The sequence below is a fragment of the Paroedura picta genome, chromosome 7 (genome assembly GCF_049243985.1).
Source record: "Paroedura picta isolate Pp20150507F chromosome 7, Ppicta_v3.0, whole genome shotgun sequence".
Lineage (NCBI taxonomy): Eukaryota > Metazoa > Chordata > Lepidosauria > Squamata > Gekkonidae > Paroedura > Paroedura picta.
In genome coordinates, this window is record NC_135375.1 from 103808300 (window position 1) to 103825627 (window position 17328).

Consider the following 17328-nt stretch of genomic DNA (forward strand, 5'->3'; position numbering starts at 1 on the left):
ACAGGGGGAGAAACAGCTGGCCCTCAGGAGGAAGGGGTGGCCAGAGATGTCTTGAAACCACTTGGGCAGAGCTCTCAGGAGGGGGTCCCAATCCCACTTCCTGAAGGAACACCAAAACCCTAGCTAATATTTTTGGAAGGGCTATTGGGAGAATACTTCATAAGGGCCACGAGGTGGAAATGCTTTATAGAGGCACTATAAAAAGGTAAAGGTAAAGGTATCTCCTGTGCAAACACCGAGTCATCTCTGACCCTTGGGGTGACACCCTCTAGCATTTTCATGGCAGAGTCACTACGGGGTGGTTTGCCAGTGCCTTCCCCAGTCATTACTGTTTACCCCGCAGCAAGCTGGGTACTCATTTTACCGAACTCTGAAGGATGGAAGGCTGAGTCAACCTTGAGCCAGCTGCTGGGATTGAACTCCCAGCCTCATGGGCAAATCTTTCAGACTGCATGTCTGCTGCCTTACCACTCTGCGCCACAAGAGGCTCATAGAGGCTCATAGAGTATAAAAACTTGATCAAGCTAAAGGCTTGATAAATGATATAAGGCAAATAACTCATCCTGTCTTATCATTCAGGGTTATCCTGTTTTGCTGTGTGCTGTTCAGTCTCTGTAGGCTGTTTTCATCAGTGAGACTTGTGGATCTGTGCAGCGCTGCTGATTGCTATCTCCCCCCCCCCCGGGTGATCAACCACTCAGATTAGCACACACGTCTTTAATGTACTTCTGAGCAGCTCCGCCCCCCCCCCCCAGCACCCATCTTGTTTCCCCAGCCTGTGCAAGTAACACAGCAGGCCTCAGGTGGCCGCTGCTGCTCTGTGGCTGAAGTTCTTTCCAGCCAAATGGGAAAAGAGAAACACCCTGAGGGTGAATTCCAGATGGCAGATATCTGTCCCATTGAAGGAAACAACTGCTTTGGAGGGTAGACGGGCTCTGTGGCACAAGGGATGCCTGAGGACTCTCCTACCCTCAACCAGTAAGGTTTTGCACATTCCAACAGCATCAACCCCTTGGCAGCATTTCACACAAGGGATAGCCCCTCCCTCTCACTGGGTCTGTGAGCTGCTTGTGGAGGGGGGACCCTGTTGCCACACGGCAGGTCAAGCGGATCCTTGAGCCCCAGTGTGGAGCTGTCCTTGTGAAGTGCAGCTTTCCTGTCCGGCCTGAGGGTGGCACTTCCCAGGACCAAGAGGCAACAGAAGACGAAGTGGACCTCTAGGGGATGCTGAGTCCAAACGTGCGATTTCTCCTGAGAAGGGAGCCGAGTCCTCCTGAGCCAGATGCGCATTTCCTGAGACCCCTTCGGGAACACAGACCTGCCACATCCCTCCACCTCTGCATTCATCCTCCCCACCAGAACTGGGAAAGGTAGGTTAAACAGTTTGTAGAATAAGAATAAAACTAAAGAAACTGGATAAAAAGTTATGCACAATAACTGTTAACCGTATAGTACAGCGGACCCCAACCCCTGGTCCAGGGACCGGTACCGGGCCATGGATCAGTCGGTACAGGGCCGCAGCTCCTCCTGACCCTCCACCCCGGCTGCAGCCTCAGGGGCTGCCCAGCCACTCTGATGACGGCTCACCTTTGGTGATCTCCAGTGGCCGCCATGGCTGGGGCTCCCCCTCGGCATGGCACTGCACAGGTGCTGCTGGCAGCACCCCCCAGTGGGCGGTAGGAAGTCAGGGGCATAGTACATTTTACCAGTTTTCCATTTATCATAGACTCGTTTTCATCCTGCTTTTGTGGTCTGTTGTTTAGGGTGCTGATGATTCTGTACCTTCCTGACAGCCGTCCTCCCCCACAGTGATCCTGAACCCAGATTAACACAGACTGGTATTTTTAGGGTCCTTCTGAGCAAGTGCTGCTGCCCAGAGGCAGGAAACCCTCCCTCCCACCACCCAGGCATCCATCTTGATTCCCCAGCCTGATCCTCAGACTGGGGACAGGCCAAGAACCCAGTGGGGAGCAGGAGGGATGTTTGCCACCGTGGCCCTTAATGCCACAGAAGAAATCCCCTGATGTTGACCATGCAGGTGCCATGCCTGTCCTGTAGTCATCTCCCACCCCCACTCCAGTTGCCAGGATGGTCAGGCCCCCCAGCAGTGGATCCGCAGCCCAGGAATGCTCCTCTGCCCCCATCACTGTGTCCTTACAGTCCACAATCTTCATAAATTCTTATGCATCGCCCTGGCCTCCCCTCACCCCAGAAGTAAGAGCCCCCTTCTGCTGGTTCTTTTGAACTTGACCTGGCCTTGAGTCCCTCCAGAGAAACAGAGTTGCAGAGTTTTTGCAGAGCATTTGCAGTTATTGGTGACCTTTTTGTGGACTAGGCACAGATCCAAACTCACAGTGCTTTGAGGTTTAAAATATATACTATCTATATATAGTATTAATCTGTTTCAGTCTCCTTAATGAAGCAGAACAAAAAAAAAGTTTTAAGAGCAGTTACAAAGAAACACATTGCAAGCCTCTATGCCTAGGCTACATGCAGGATTCCATGCCCGCCCAATCAGCAGATGAAGACAGCTAAGAGACTACTGGAAAGAGAAGGATTTGTCGGGATCTCTCCCAATCTAGGAGTCTCAACACAATGAGACAAACATGGAGAGAGAAGGGTATGAAGGGCAAATGGCAAATGAAAATTTAAAAAGATCAAAGACCTCGGGAATGGTGATATGAACCAAGGAGCAGCAGCTAAGAATGCCAAGCTCTTTCTCCCCTGGCCATCTTTGCCCTCTCAAAGTATCCCCTCAAACCAGAGCTTGGAAGCAATATATGTATATATATTGTATATATATATTATATATATATATGTATATATATTGTGTATATATATTCCCACAATATATATATGGGAAGGGGATTTTAGCTGTACCCAACTATAGGTGCTCCAGGCTATTAAATAAGAACACTTTATTCCACATGTTCTAAATATAAATATTTATATAAATATAAACCTGTTTTGTCAGGTTTAGCCAAGAGCTAACTTTGCTGACCTAATCGCACAGCATTAAAAACTTTGCCATGTGGAGGGTTCAACCCGAGAGGAGGCAGAGACGAAGCCACCCCCACCCCACCCCACCCCACCCCTCCGCACCGCCCCTTGGAGGGAGCTTTTTCCCGAGGGAGCGCAGCGCGGCCGCCCCGCAGAAGAGCTCCGGCTGGTGCGGCCGAAGAAGGGTCCTGAGCTCTCCCCCCTTCCGTGCCATGGCCTGGCCGCTGCTCCTCTTCGCGGCCCTGGCGCTGCCGCCCTCCGCCGCCGCTCGGCCCTCCGCCCCGGCCACCAACAGCAGCAGCAGCCCCTTGACCAACGTCACCCTGGGGGTGGTGGTGGCCGAGCGCGACCTGCGCTCCCTCTTGGGCCCGGCCCTGGAGCTGGCCCTGGAGGCGCTGGAGCCCCAGCTGAGCCGCGCCGCCCTCTGCGTCCGCCCCGTCTACGCCTCTTACCGGGACTGTTCAGTCGCAGCTGAGAAGAGCGAGACGCTGAAGGCCGCCCACAGCCCCGACGTGCTGCTCGGGCTCGGCTGCGACTCCGAGGACGACGATGTTGGGCGCCGGGCCTCGGACTGGGGCCTGCCGCTCGTCACAGCCGGCCACTACTACCGGGACCCGGAGTTCAAGACGATGGTGTACGCCGGCCCGGCAGGGTCGACCCTCGCCGTCTTCCTGACCCTGCTGCACCGCCGCTTCAACTGGACTTCCCGCGCCGCCTTTGCCCTGAGCCGCGCCGCCGAGAATTCCCACCCCGACCACTCGCTGTTGCGCATTAGAAAGCGGCTCCTCGACGCCCCCAAGTTCATCGGGGCCAGAAAAAAGTACCGCCGCCCAGACGACGCCGTCCGCTTCATCCGAGCCCACGGGCGAGGTGAGTCCGGCCAGGCGGCAGCCTCCGGCCCTGCGTCCCCCTCGGCCAGCCCGCCGGAAGCCCTTGGGAGAGAGACAGGGTCCCCGGGTCCCCCACGCCGGCAGCAGTGGCAACCCGTCCCGTCTGCCTGGGGCATCGCACCCCGTTTGCTCCCCCGTCCCTCCCTCCCGGAATGCGAAGGGGCGGCATTGGAGGGGAGGAGGCGAGAAGGCAGCGTCCCCGGGTGCACGTCGAATGGGGGTCGGGGGAGGCAGAAGGGAATGGCTCTCCCTTTCCGCCTTGGGGAGGGGGGGTTGTAGCCTCCAGGCAGAAGCCCCCTCTTGCCCCCCCTCCCATCAGCTTGTGGGGTTCCTCCTACAGGCAGAGGTTGTAAGGGACTGGATCTGCCTGACCCAGGGGAGGAAGAGGGGCAGGCAGATGCCCCAGAGCCCCCCATCTGAGCCACCAGCTGGAATGCCACAGGAAAGGGGTGGAAGAAAGCAGAGTGTGGGCGGGTGTGATGGACATGCTGAGAACCTCCACATTCATTTGTGGTAAAAGAATCAGGAGGATCTGCAGCTCTAATCCATTCTTTAATGCCAAGGGATCAACAGGAACCGCGAATCTGGGATGGAATCTGTAAAATCTCCTTAGATTTTACAGTTCTGTTTGCTGGACGTCCCCAAGTTCAGCAAAGAGCTTCTTGTGGTGCAGTGTGGTAAAGCAGCCAACATGCTGTCTGAAGCAGCCAGCTCAAGGTTGACTCAGCCTTCTATCCTTGCGAGGTCAGTAAAATGAGTACCCAGCATGCTGGGGGGTAAACAGTAATGACTGGGGAAGGCACCGGCAAACCACCCTGTATTGAGTCTGCCATGAAAACACTAGAGGGCATCACCCGAAGGGTCAGACATGACCCGGTGCTTGCATAAGGGGATACCTTTACCTTTACTTTTTGCTGGAGTCCATGTAAAACTCATGAAGACCCATGAGGAGCTGTGTGTCTCCTGTAAAAAAATTATATCAACTTGTTCGTTATAGAGTTTGTGAACAAAAAAAAAACTTGGTTGTTTACAAGGTTCATTCAGTCTCCCTGCATCAGCTTGGATAGTGTGCCTTTAGTTGTTTGAACCATGCATTCGGCCTGCCTGTTAGTTGAAGGGTGGAATGGAGCAGAGGTGATCTGGCATATCAGGTGCTGGAAATAACCCAATGGAATAGCCTCTTCTGAGGGGAACCCCTTTTCCTTCTACCTGGTTCTTGGCCTGTTTTTGCATCTGCCAGGATCCTGTCTCCGACCTCTTGCTTGACCCTCTGTAGTTCCATGTACACAACACTTAGATCAGCCTTTCTCAACTTTTTTTTTTTTTTGCACATTTTTATTTTCATTTTAGAGCCTCTTGTGGCGCAGAGTGGTAAGGAAGCAGACATGCAGTCTGAAGCTCTGAGTTCTGGCTAGGAGTTCAATCCCAGCAGCCAGCTCAAGGTTGACTCAGCCTTCCATCCTTCCGAGGTCGGTAAAATGAGTACCCAGCTTGCTGCTGGGAAGTAAATGGTAATGACTAGGGAAGGCACTGGCAAACCAGCCCGTACTGGGTCTGCCATGAAAACGCTAGAGGGTGTCCAGGACCCCTCCTCTTCTCACCCTTTGCAGGCCCATCATTGGCCATTTTGAGATGGGGCAAATTGACCATATATGGTCACATCACGTGATAAATTTAAAAAAGACATTAATATTAATTAACTCTCACTCATTCAAGAAACCCTTCCAGGGACGTCAAGAAACCCTGGTTGAGAAAACCTGGGGCTTAGGTGGGCTTAGGTGGGCTGGATAGTGGGCTGGATAGGTGGAATCATATAAAAATCTTAAGGACATGCAGATTTTTGTTTTGCAGTGGTGCCATCAAGTGAATTGATCCATGAATTCTATGGTTATGTTTATGGACAAGGATGTGAGCCATAGTAGTGATTGTCTTTTGTTGCAGTGTAAAAACAGCATGAATTCATGTTTCTTTACCAGGGCATTGGCCAAAGAATTGGATCCATGTTTCAATTGTGTGATTTGTGGACATTAGTGTAATCTATAATCTTGCTATGTATGTACAAATCTTGATTTGTCATTAAGATTTCTGCCTTTGATCCATGTCTTTGGCAACATGGTGGTGCCTTGAAGCACTGAATCCTTGTTTTCTCTGTGTACGTTCAGATCTGTAAGTGAATTTCACTGAGGTTCACAAGGAACCATATTTTGGCAACGTCAATTGCTAAATTCTCAGTTTGAGTATGTGGGTTTGTTCTTTAATTTGTGTGTGTGTGTGTAGAGGGTGGGTGGACTGATTGATAGATACAAGGACAAGGGGGGACTGCTCTGAAAGACCAAAAGAGCTAAAGAAAGGATAGCTTTGCAGCCATATACTTAGACAGCATCTCAAGTAATGCATAGTGCTTTAAACAGCCTCGGGCCGGTGTGGTTTCTCCTTAGTGGTCTACATTGTTGGGTCAGTGGAGATGGTGAGGAGGATCATTCACCTGGCGCAGGTTCAGAACATGACCAATGGAGACTACGTCTTTTTCTACCTGGACCTCTTTGGGGAGAGCCTGCGAGCTGAGGGACACCGTGAGGCAGCCAAGCCCTGGCAGAGCATGGAGAGCCAGGAGGTGGGAGGACTTCGGGAGGCCTTCCAGGTAAGTCCAGGACCCGGAGGGACGGAGGGAAGGAGGGAGGGAAAATGGAGAGTAGAAGTTAGGTGCTGGAATCTCCCCAAAGGTGAGCTGAGAAAGCAAATAAACACAATTCAGAATCAAAAGGTTACATAAGATAAGGATACTAGCACATTTTAAAAGTTAACTAGTATGTCAGTAAGTATCAGGATTAGGTCAGGTCTCTGCCTCCTCCTGTGGGCTTGCTTGAGGCACAGTCAGATATAATAGAAACAGCCCCTTGGATGAGGGAGACAGTGTAGGGAATCCCCCCCCCGCTCCGGTGACCACAGGGCAGAAGAGTTGGAGAAGGTGCAGAAGGGGCCAGCCACAAGGATGAAAGAGTTGGAGCATCTAAAGTATCTCTGGGACTTTCCAGTTTAGGGAAAAAAGATCACTCCGGGGGACATAGGAATTTATGAAAAAATATATGGAAGATGAGCCTCTTGTGGCGCAGAGTGGTAAGGCAGCCATCTGAAAACTTTGCCCATGAGGTTGGGAGTTCAATCCCAGCAGCCGGCTCAAGGTTGACTCAGCCTTCCATCCTTCCGAGGTCGGTAAAATGAGTACCCAGCTTGCTGCTGGGGGGTAAACGGTCATGACTGGGGAAGGCACTGGCAAACCACCCCGTATTGAGTCTGCCATGAAAACGCTAGAGGGCGTCACCCCAAGGGTCAGACATGACTCGGTGCTTGCACAGGGGATACCTTTACCTTTACTTATATGGAAGATAATAAATCAAATGTATGACTAAATGGGGTCAACATTTTGGAGAGAAAATAAGCATGGATTAATGGGAGGCTTTGTGGGTTAATGAATCAAAGTTCATTCAATATCAGAGGTTAAAAGAAAATGGGTATAAAATGTTTTATAGGTGGTACACTGTCCCCAAAGTTAAAGTTCAGCAAGAGAGAGAATGGGAAATGTAATGAAAGAAATTCATCATTTTATCATACATTGTGGACTTGTCGGAAGCAAGGAAATATGATTCATGATGAAATGCAACAAATATTGAAGTTTTGATTTGCTATGGATCCTAAATGTATGTTATTAAATATAAGACCAAATAGAATAGCCTCTTCTGAGGGGAACACCTTTCCCTTCTACCTGGTTCTTGGCTTCAGCTGCCCCCTTGACCTTTTCCTCTAATTGCAGACTGTGCTGGTGATCACTTACCATGAGCCCCAAACCACTGAATACCGACAATTCCAGAGCCAGCGGAACCTGCGGGCGCAGAGAGACCTTGGTGTGGCCCTCAACGACTCTTTGGTAAATCCACAGGCTCCTGCTTGCCTACCAACTTCTGCACTCTGCTATTATGGGTTGGAGTGCAGGGCCTTTTATGAGAAGTGAGGGGATAGAGATCAGCCAGCATTCTGGGGCCAAAAATCACATCTCACCTTGGCCTTGGGAACCTTCTGTCACCACAAAGAAACAGCAATGGGGATTCCCCTGGTGGGTGCTTGGAAGAGGCACCCTGGTCTTTGCTTTGCAGATGGGTCTCCAGGGCTGGCTTGATAAGTCCAGGTCAAAATGCTCGTGTAGCCTTTGATCATATGGTGGTTCTCTGCTCTGGCCAACCTCTTTTGCTTCTTCTCAGCTGGCTTTCTCCCTTAAAGTATTGAATGAGTTTTCACCTGAGCTTCCTTTGCTGTGTGTTTCTGAAGACCCCCACATGCTCCTGTTGCAGCTAGCCTTTCAAGACCCCGAGAGAAGAACAGTTATGTGTGTAATGTGTAAGAAGTGTCCTTGTGGCTCAAAAATGTTTTGCCAGTTTGGAAGCCAGAACAACTTTTGTTCTTGCTCAGAAAATACAGGCTGGCTTTTTTTTTTTTGGGGGGGGGGGAGACACAGAGAGCTAAACTGAAACCCAAGAAAGTGCTCCAACCAAACCATGCTTGCTCTTTATCCTGCCAGTTTTATTTATTTAACTTTTAAAATAAAATCTTTACAAGGATAATTTCTTTGATCCTTTATTTTTCTGTTAGGAGAATAATCCTAATCCAAGGATTCCCCCCACCCTTTCTGTTGGGAAAAAGGCGGGGCAGTTCTTATAACTGGGCAGTTACCAATGCATAGCTGCCTCTCAGCTTGCCACAAATGTCACTTTTGGGGAGGTCTGACAACTCTCAGTTTAGGGCTAGTTGCAGGTAAAGGACACCAGATCGATTCCAGCTGGAGAGTGAAGTGATTCTGTCAGAGGTCAACCCAGAAATCCTCCACAGCCCATCAGGGCTAGATAATACAATCCCCCTTTCTGTTCAAATGTAAAGATGGAGTTGGGTCAGTTCCCAGAAATGTGAACTGAATGTGACCTGGGGGCAGAATGTGGAGACCAAGAACCTGGAGGTGAGTCTGTGGAGCCCAGTGCTAGCTGTGACAACTGGTGCTGGATCCATGTGACCCTTTTCCTTATCATTGAGGATTCTCTCCCATATAAGAGTATTTAATGGAGGGAAATCCCAGCTCTCGGGTCAGTTGTAGAGCTGAGGTTGCCTGATGGTGGGTACATGACCCCTTGGACCAAAGGAGACCCCTTGATTCCTGACATCTGACCCCTGCCTCAACCAAGGAAAGCTGTTGCTCGGGACCTTCTGGCTACCTGATGTTTGAGGTCGACCATTATGGGCCACCACGTGGAACTCCACTAGCACAGCTGTGTCTAAATTGCTCCCCTGGTGGTGACCCAAGCTAAATGCAGGGCATGGGAAATGGAGGGGGGGGGAGGGGATAGGACAGTTTTAATGTTTCTCTCTTCTCCATTATAGCAGGAGAAGCTGGTGGCCGGCTGCTTCCATGATGGACTGGTGTTATACATCAGGGCACTGATTGAGACACTGGATGAAGGTGGATCCAAGAGGGATACCAGCCGCATCCTGAAAAAGATGAGGAGGCTGAAAATCCAGGGTATGAGATGGTGGTGGGAGGGACAAGAGTGGTGGTGGGGTGGAGGATGGAGAGGCTGCAAAGAAATTGGGGGGAGAAGGGGCAGGTGGGAGGCATCCAGTGAATGCCCAGGGCTGAGAGTCATCAGGCCAGGAGGAAGTGGGAATGATGGGGGGGGGGGGGTTACACATGATTCTTGAGTGGCAACTATTGACAGGGGCCTCATAGGAATTATGGGCTTCTCCCTCCCCTCCAACCCCACCAGGTGTCACTGGGACAGTGAGCATTAATGGAAAAAATGACCGAGAGATGGATTTCGACTTGTGGGCCATGGTGAACGTGGAGAGGGGACAATACCAGGTGTGTGTGGAGGGGGGATGGGCCAGGCGTGGTAGAAGGTGGAGGGCCTCCAAGCAACTCCCGTTGGTCCCTGTATGGGGGGGGGGGGACTGAATGTGCACCAAAGAGTACTTGAATGGGATTTGGGGAATTGAATGTGGCAGGAGGGGGAACTTTGGGGGCCACAATCCATATAGGATGCTAGGAAACTGCAGCAGGTGTGGAGAAAGGGGCAGCCTGCTCTCATCTGAATCTGGTCCCTTCTTCCCACAGGTGGTGGCTCATTATGTGGGATCTGAGCAGCGGATCAACTGGACAGGGCAGATCCACTGGAAGAAGGGGGAGGTGCCCCTTGACAACCCCCCCTGTGTCTTTGACAAGGTTGGCTCCTCCTGCGGTAAGCATGGGTGTTTTCTTTTGGTTCTGCTCCCTGGGAGTTGATTCTTCACCAAGCGGCTTGGCTCTTCATGAGATGCTGACACCTTTTCGTTGGGTAAATACTTGCATATTCAAACCGTACAGTTGGCAATATTTCACACATGTGTGGTTCTTGTACATCCAAATGGGACTCCAAGTTTTTCCCACTCCTGCTGACCCGTCGTCCCTCCTTACTGCATATCAGCTGATCATAAAAATACAGCAGACTGCGAATTGATCCTTCAGACAGTAATGGTAAACGGTGGCTGGTTTGTCTTTTAAGCCTTACCCTTTTGTGTTACTGCCAGTAGTTCTCCATGCATGCGCCTTTTTGCTCAGCCTTATGGGATTTGTAGTCCTCCGCGTGATTTAATCCTCTGGAAGAGCCTCGGTTTCTCTTACTGCACAGATGTAAAAGTGCCTTTAAAGGGGGAAAGGCAAGGAAAGTGACCCTCCATGACTATCACCCATTTCTGCACCTCACACGAGTTGGTTTTTGGTGGTTTCTGGATGAATGCTTCCCTTGACTCGGTCGGTTTGATAGATTTTGTTCTGAGTAAGAGCCTGGGCAGATCCAGATCTGCAAGGGAAACATAGCTGGTTTCTCTACATTGAGACGGGCACTCCATCTGTGATCTCCAATGCACTCTTTTGCCCGCACTCCATAGCGTCAAGTGGTGGCTCAGTCTGTCAGGCTGGTCACCCCTAAATCTCCTTGCTGATTGGAGCAGGGAGTTGATTTGTCACCAAGCAGTTCAGCCATTCACGAGCATCTCAAGACTCTTTGCCAGGTGAGTCTTTGCCTTCGGGGAGGATGGTATATGAATGAATGAATGAATGAATGAATGAATGAATGAATGAATGAATGAATGAATGAATGAATGAATGAATGAATGCGGCATTGTATGATTGACAGCATCTCACACGTCTTGATGGGAGTTCTAACGTCCCCTGAAATAACTGGGGGATTTCTGCACGTCATAAATGTAGTGTAATGCTCACCTAGTGTAGACACTATATCCTGGCCCGTCCACATGATGTCACCCACATCCCACATCTGGACAGCAAACTGCTTACTACATCCTCCATTTAAAAGGGTAAGTTTGGGAATCGCAAAAAGTGGATTCACCAACCTAAAAAACACTACCTGCCATCGGACATCCAGCAGGCAACCAGCACAAGGAACGGATGGAAGCTCAGAAATGCCATAATCACCTCCGCTATGTCCTGCCCTCACACCCGTATCCCTCTCCCTTCTTCCCGGGGATGAGAATTTCTTTCTTTTTATAAATGGCAAACTGCCTGGAGCAACGAATAGGTGGACAAGAGCCTTGGCAAGGCTACAGATACACAAAAGCACTTTATATGCAATGATGTGACACAAAGCGTGCTTCTTCCATCCCCTCGTTAAAAAAAAAAAGCTTCAAATTTAACACAGCCTACCAAAGCAACATTTTCACTGTGTGCCCGGGAAACCCCCTCCCCTAAAGATTGTCTGTGTCCCCCAAAGTGTGAGTGCCTTACTGTTTTCTAACAGGCATCTCATGCAGTATAAGCAGTTTTCAAGGCAGCCCACGGACTTAACCATCTCTGGTTGGTTCACATCCAATTAAAAAAAAAAGTATAAATGCGTATTCATGTACATGTCAGCAAAATGAATGGCGGTGACCACATGGTCAGTGGACAAAGGAAACATTGCCAGCAAGAATTCAATTGCACCCATGACACGATCAGTCCAATCTACATGGCCAGCCATGCTCCAGATCTAATTAGGAGTTGAGAATTCCCCCGGGCAGAGCAAAGCAGGAAGCAAGAAAAACAAAACTTCTCTCCTGGCCGGCCAACTTTTGCCTTTTGTGCCTCAGATGTGACGGAATCCACTTTGCAGACCTCATGCTTCCAGGCTAGTGGCAGGGGACCTACTTGGAGAGACGTCGAGATCCGAGACCTACTAGCCATTTTCTCAGAGGAGAAGGTGCAAAATGCCAGCAATGCCTCCCATGGCAACCAGCAGGTTTTTGAGGAGGTGGCCGTGAAGATGCAGGCTCTTGGCCACAATAGGACTGGGCTGGAGTGCTGGTCCAAGGCGAACTCTATGAGGGTGGAATACTTCCACTGCTTGAACTACTACCGGGTGTCCAGAGTAGCTCCTGTGACCTGCCCCTATTTTGAGATCCAAAGGGGCATCTATGGGGAGGGTGATGGTGACGGCCCCAAAGGGTTGCTTGTAGCCCCAAACTAAGAGAAAGCAGGCGATGGAGCAGAGAGGCCAGAAGCACCAGGATGATCCCAACGAGGGACCGTCCACTGGAAGGTCTCGCCCAAGGACCCATGCGGAGCAGGAGAGGATGGAGATGGTCACCCTGAACCTCTTCCCAATACCGTCACTGGAGGAAGCCATCCTCCACTGCACTACTTCCCTAGACTCAGGTAAGCATGGAACACCAGGGTGGCAGGGTGGGCAGCCTGATCCTTTCACAGGTGGAAAGCAGTTATATATGCTTATATGTGGCCTTTCTCTGCCTTCCTCCTGCGTAACACATGGTCTCGTATGCACTAAGCAACGCTTGAACCAGGTAATCTCTTGCTTGGGGTGTCCTAGGGGCTGCTTTGGGATGTTAGAGGTACATATTATCTTTTTCAACAGAGACCCAACTTCCTAACCCTTCCACCCAAGCCAGTGAGCAGGTCTCAGCACAGTGAGAGGACGACCAGGGACAATGACTCCTCTGCCACCGAGATTGGCAGGTACTCTTTCATCCAAGTCCTGCATATTTGCAAAGGGTGCTGATTGTTTGCCTGTGGGCAGCAGGAGATGACCCTCTAAGGCAGCGGTTCTCAACCTTACCTTTGGCGCAACCCCAACTTCGGCGGTGGCTGGTGGGGTGGCGGCAGCGGCAGTGCGCGCGCATGCATGCAGGGGTGCCCAGGTGGCATGCGCACAATAATCGAGGTTTCATGGAGGCAGCCATGCCATTGCTCCCCCACCTCCACCGGCCAGCTGCCGCCACCTTCGCCTGCCACTGCCTCTGGACACTGCCGCGGCCAGCAAGCTGGCAACCCCAGGGAAGGGGCCAAGCGACCTCAAATGGGGTCATGACCACAAGGTTGAGAACTGCTGCTCTAAGGAGAAGTGTTGTCTTCTGTAAAGGTGGCATGGAAAAACCCTTAGCTTTCTGTCTTGTGTCATGCCCTAGAAGTCAATAAATCCTCTTTTCCACAGACTACATCCCACCAATTGCTGCCTGATGTGCCTCGCAGGATGATTGCTCCAGGACTACAGGATGCACCTGGAGGTAAGCTGAAGTGGTCTACTAGAACAGGGGTAGTCAACCTGTGGTCCTCCAGATGTTCATGACCTACGATTCCCATGAGCCCCTGCCAGCAAACACTGGCAGGAGCTCATGGGAATTGTAGTCCATGGACATCTGGAGGACCACAGGTTGACTACCTCTGTACTAGAAGGATTGCAAGCAGTTTTTGTTCCAGAGGAATGTGCAACTGGTAAACCAGGGGGTGAGCATTGCACAAGTCTCTTTCCCTCCCATTGACTGTTTATGCACTGGAGGTTTCATGCTGGGCTGCACGCTGGAGTTTTAGTCGTGGCAGGTTGCCCCACCTCTTCCGGCACCCACATGGGGGTGCATTTGGCCTGGTGCACCTCATCCACCCCCTATCTGTGCTCCTGATAAGGGGGTGGGGCAGGGAAATTCCCAGTACATAAACGGTCATTGAGAGTCCAATCTCTCCTCAGGGAAGAGGGCAAGGAAAATGCAGGAACTGCTGCAAAGCTGATTCAGTGAGAAGGATGCTGTGTGGGGAATTGATGTAAACCCCCCACCCCAGCTCCCAAATGATTATTGATTTTTCATTTGATTTGCAGAGGAGGAGGGAAAATCTTCTGAGAAGAGGCCTGCGCCTACTGAGGTTCCCAGGGGTGGCTTGTCTACTGAGAAGCAACGTGTCTCCCAGCTCACAAACCTCAAGCAGAGGCTCCTTGAGCAGGGAGAGGAGGACAGGCGCCAGGGCAGGACCATTGCTGACTCCATGGTGGGTTTGGAGGCAAACTCCCAATAGGGAGACTGAAAACCAAAGGGAAGAAGAAAGTTCAGCGAGGGAGACCTTTACTGCCTCCATGCAGGAGAACAGGGCCAGCATACATGGGACTGTGCAGTCCGTGGACAGAACGGGAGACCTGGTGGAGAGAACTGTGGTCCTCATGGAGGCCAGGGAGAACAGGGAACAGACCAACCCACCCCAGTCCATCACCCCACAGACCTCCCCCCCCAGCACCACCAGCCACACCCCCCACCCTATGCCTGGAACTGGCCAGGCAACACAGACCAGTTGCCTTGTCAAAAGGAAGAGGATCACAAAGCCCAGGTACAAGGATTCACCCTCACAGTACTCTCCCTATGCAACCACCCACTTCTTAGTTAACAATAAAAGGTTGTTTTGTTATATTTCTGTATACATAAAATAAAAAGATAAGATTAATAAAATGTTCAAAGTTAAGCAGATGCCTCCTCTGCTCCAACGTGGGGCATCCTGCTGCCTCCCAGAGGGCCGTCATCTGGGAGTAGAAGGGAGTTCTCCCACTCTCCTGTGGGACCCCCTGCTACTGCCCAAGAGTGTTTGGAAAGTCAAGTTGCAACCTCTTAAATTTCATCCGCACTTTCTCCCAGGTGCGCTGGTAGCCACATCCGACCAGATTCCTGGCCAGCTCCACATCTGCCCTCCTTGTCATCACATGTGGGCTGGCCATCAGCTGAGGCAGGCGATTTAAAGCCAGCAGCAGCTCCAAGAGAGCCTCAATCTCGGCCTTTTGCCAAAAGGCTCCCTTGCATGGTGCGGGCATGTTGGCGAATGGCAGTTTTCAAGTGAAGCAATGAACATTCACCCCTCCCTGTATTGTTTTAAACAGTATCAAAATCCTTTCCCAGTAGAATGGGGTATTAGAACTTTACAGACATCCCTGTTGCACACTGGATACCACAGGGGGTGAACTTTAATGTGGTCTGTGAAAGACCTCCCTTCCCCAGCCTGCGGAACGCCCTCACACATGACTCAGAGAAGTAATGCAAGAACAGAGAAGCTGGACCTTTAAATGAACAGAACAAACCTTATTTTGACATTACAAAAAACAATTGTCATCTTTTATTCCTGTGACTGTAAAGGTACTTAGCAATGGCATCTCTAACCTTGATGCCCTGATTAAAAATCCCCCTTTTCCTTGGCTCAGTGATGGGTGACTCTTTAATCAAACACCATTGCTTCTGGCTCCTCCTGGGGGACAACAATCTCGTGCCCCTTCTCCTCACAGATGTTGTGGAGAATGACACAAGCAATGACCAAGGCTGTCACATTGTCAAGGTGGACATGGAGCCTTGCTGTCAAACACCACCATCTTCCCTTAAGCCTTCCAAAGGCACACTCTACCACATGTCTTGCATGGGAATGCCTAAGGTTCTAATAGTTCTGCATATCTGTTCATGGCCATTTGTAGGGTGTCATGAGCCACCTTCTCAAGGAGTATGTACTATCACCCAGGATCAGTGCTGGCACCTGGACTCCCTCGATGGTCACTGTGGGGTTTCCAGGGACAAAGGCAGGTGTACATGGCAGTGCGCAAGTTAGACTCCTGGAAGACAAAGGTGTCATGTCGACTTCCACTCCAGTCCATCTCAGCATCCACGAAACATCCTGTGTGGCTGACGGTTCCCTATAGCAGTGGCCCCCAACCTTTTTATCACCGGGGACCACTCAACGCTTGACAATTTTACTGAGGCCCGGTGGGGGGTTCGGTAGTTTACTCCTCTACTCTCAACCACTGCCCTAACACTCTCTGATCGCTATGGTAATGTTTAAACATCCCTTCAAAATAAGATACAGACACACCGCAACAATGAACATAAGGAACGTTTTATTTTCAAGGAAATTTTAACTCATGACAATGACAAATCAATGGGAACCCTGAGCTTGTTTCTCTGCAACGAGATAGTCCCATCTGGGAGTGATGGGAGACAATGACACCCAAAGTGTGTTGTAAAGGGCCGGGGGGGGGGGGATGCAGATCTCTGCGCCTGTGTACAAGTGCTGGGTTGTGTGCCACCACCAGCACCTTCCCTCCTCCACACCACGGCGCTGGCTGCTTCAGGCGTGAACGATCGCTTCAGATGCCGAAGCACCCAACCCTAGTCCCTACTCTGCATTAAAGAAATAGATAAAGGAGAAAGGATTGATTTGATAGCCAATGGCAAAGTTCTTTGCCCTCCATCCTGGCATCTGCAGGACTCACGGGCAATCAATAATTTGTACTTGTTGCTATGAGACTTCCTAGGGGGGGGAACACTTTGGCTATTTATTTAGGTGCACAGACTACCTACATTTCCAATTTAATAGTCCACCACCTTGCTGTACAGCTCTGCCTCCATGCTGAAGCAGAACTCCAGCACGATCTCGCCAATACTGAACTGCTGTGAGACAAGTCTGTGATATGTAGGGCTGGCAAAGCACCAGAAGGCAGCACCCATCCACTTCTCCGCTGTGATGGGCAGCCTCATGCATGTCGGCTTCCACTCCAGCCTCCCCTGAAGCATGTTGATGGTTTCATTAATGGTTCCCCTGGACATCCTGAAGTTGAGGATCTATTTGTCGTCACTCCAGGAGGCCAGGATGTAATTATCCCACCAGTCCATGGTTCTCCTGCCCACCCACATCTGCTTGGGGAAACACACCTCGGAGAGAGTGTACAACCTTTGCCTCGCTGCCCTGAAAGCCGTCCTGGAAAGACTCAAGGTCTGGCTTTGCAGGACACAGCTGGGGAAAGCTCCTCGAGGATGAACTTTCCTCCATAGCATCAGCATCCTCTTTTGGAACACAGCTGTGTCCAGCCTGATTCGCAAGAGGTTGGCATAGACTCATCCCACGAGAATGTGGATTTGAGCCAGCAGGGCGAGCAGGAGATTCTTCATTTCACATTTGCTCCCAAAACAACCACCCAAATCAACCCTCCACGCCCCATGACACACCCACAGAACGCCTGAATAAAGCTTCCCGGAAGCACACCTGTCTGCCATTGATGAACACAGGCAGTGTGGGGTGGGGTTTCTTGCCATGTGAAATGTTTTGAATTTTCTG

The 17328-nt window shown here is 50.8% G+C and overlaps 1 protein-coding gene across 1 annotated transcript; it reads left to right on the top strand.

The window, feature by feature from the left end:
- Positions 1-3165: 3165 nt before the first annotated feature.
- Positions 3166-14703, top strand: LOC143841492 (atrial natriuretic peptide receptor 2-like). The gene is made up of 8 exons (XM_077345866.1): positions 3166-3870; positions 6329-6531; positions 7702-7815; positions 9315-9453; positions 9698-9792; positions 10045-12936; positions 13412-13484; positions 14072-14703. Exons 1-6 carry the CDS (start codon positions 3213-3215, stop codon positions 10210-10212), a joined length of 1377 nt encoding a protein of 458 aa, XP_077201981.1. The 5' UTR covers positions 3166-3212; the 3' UTR covers positions 10213-12936; positions 13412-13484; positions 14072-14703.
- The last annotated feature ends 2625 nt before the right edge of the window (positions 14704-17328 follow it).

Bases quoted from the DNA above. Each gene is read 5' to 3' on its own strand.
- LOC143841492 (XM_077345866.1), top strand. From the start codon at position 3,213: ATGGCCTGGCCGCTGCTCCTCTTCGCGGCCCTGGCGCTGCCGCCCTCC. The intron at 9,454-9,697 runs GTATGAGATGGT...CAACCCCACCAG, and splicing joins GAGGAGGCTGAAAATCCAGG to GTGTCACTGGGACAGTGAGC. The intron at 9,793-10,044 runs GTGTGTGTGGAG...TTCTTCCCACAG, and splicing joins TGGAGAGGGGACAATACCAG to GTGGTGGCTCATTATGTGGG.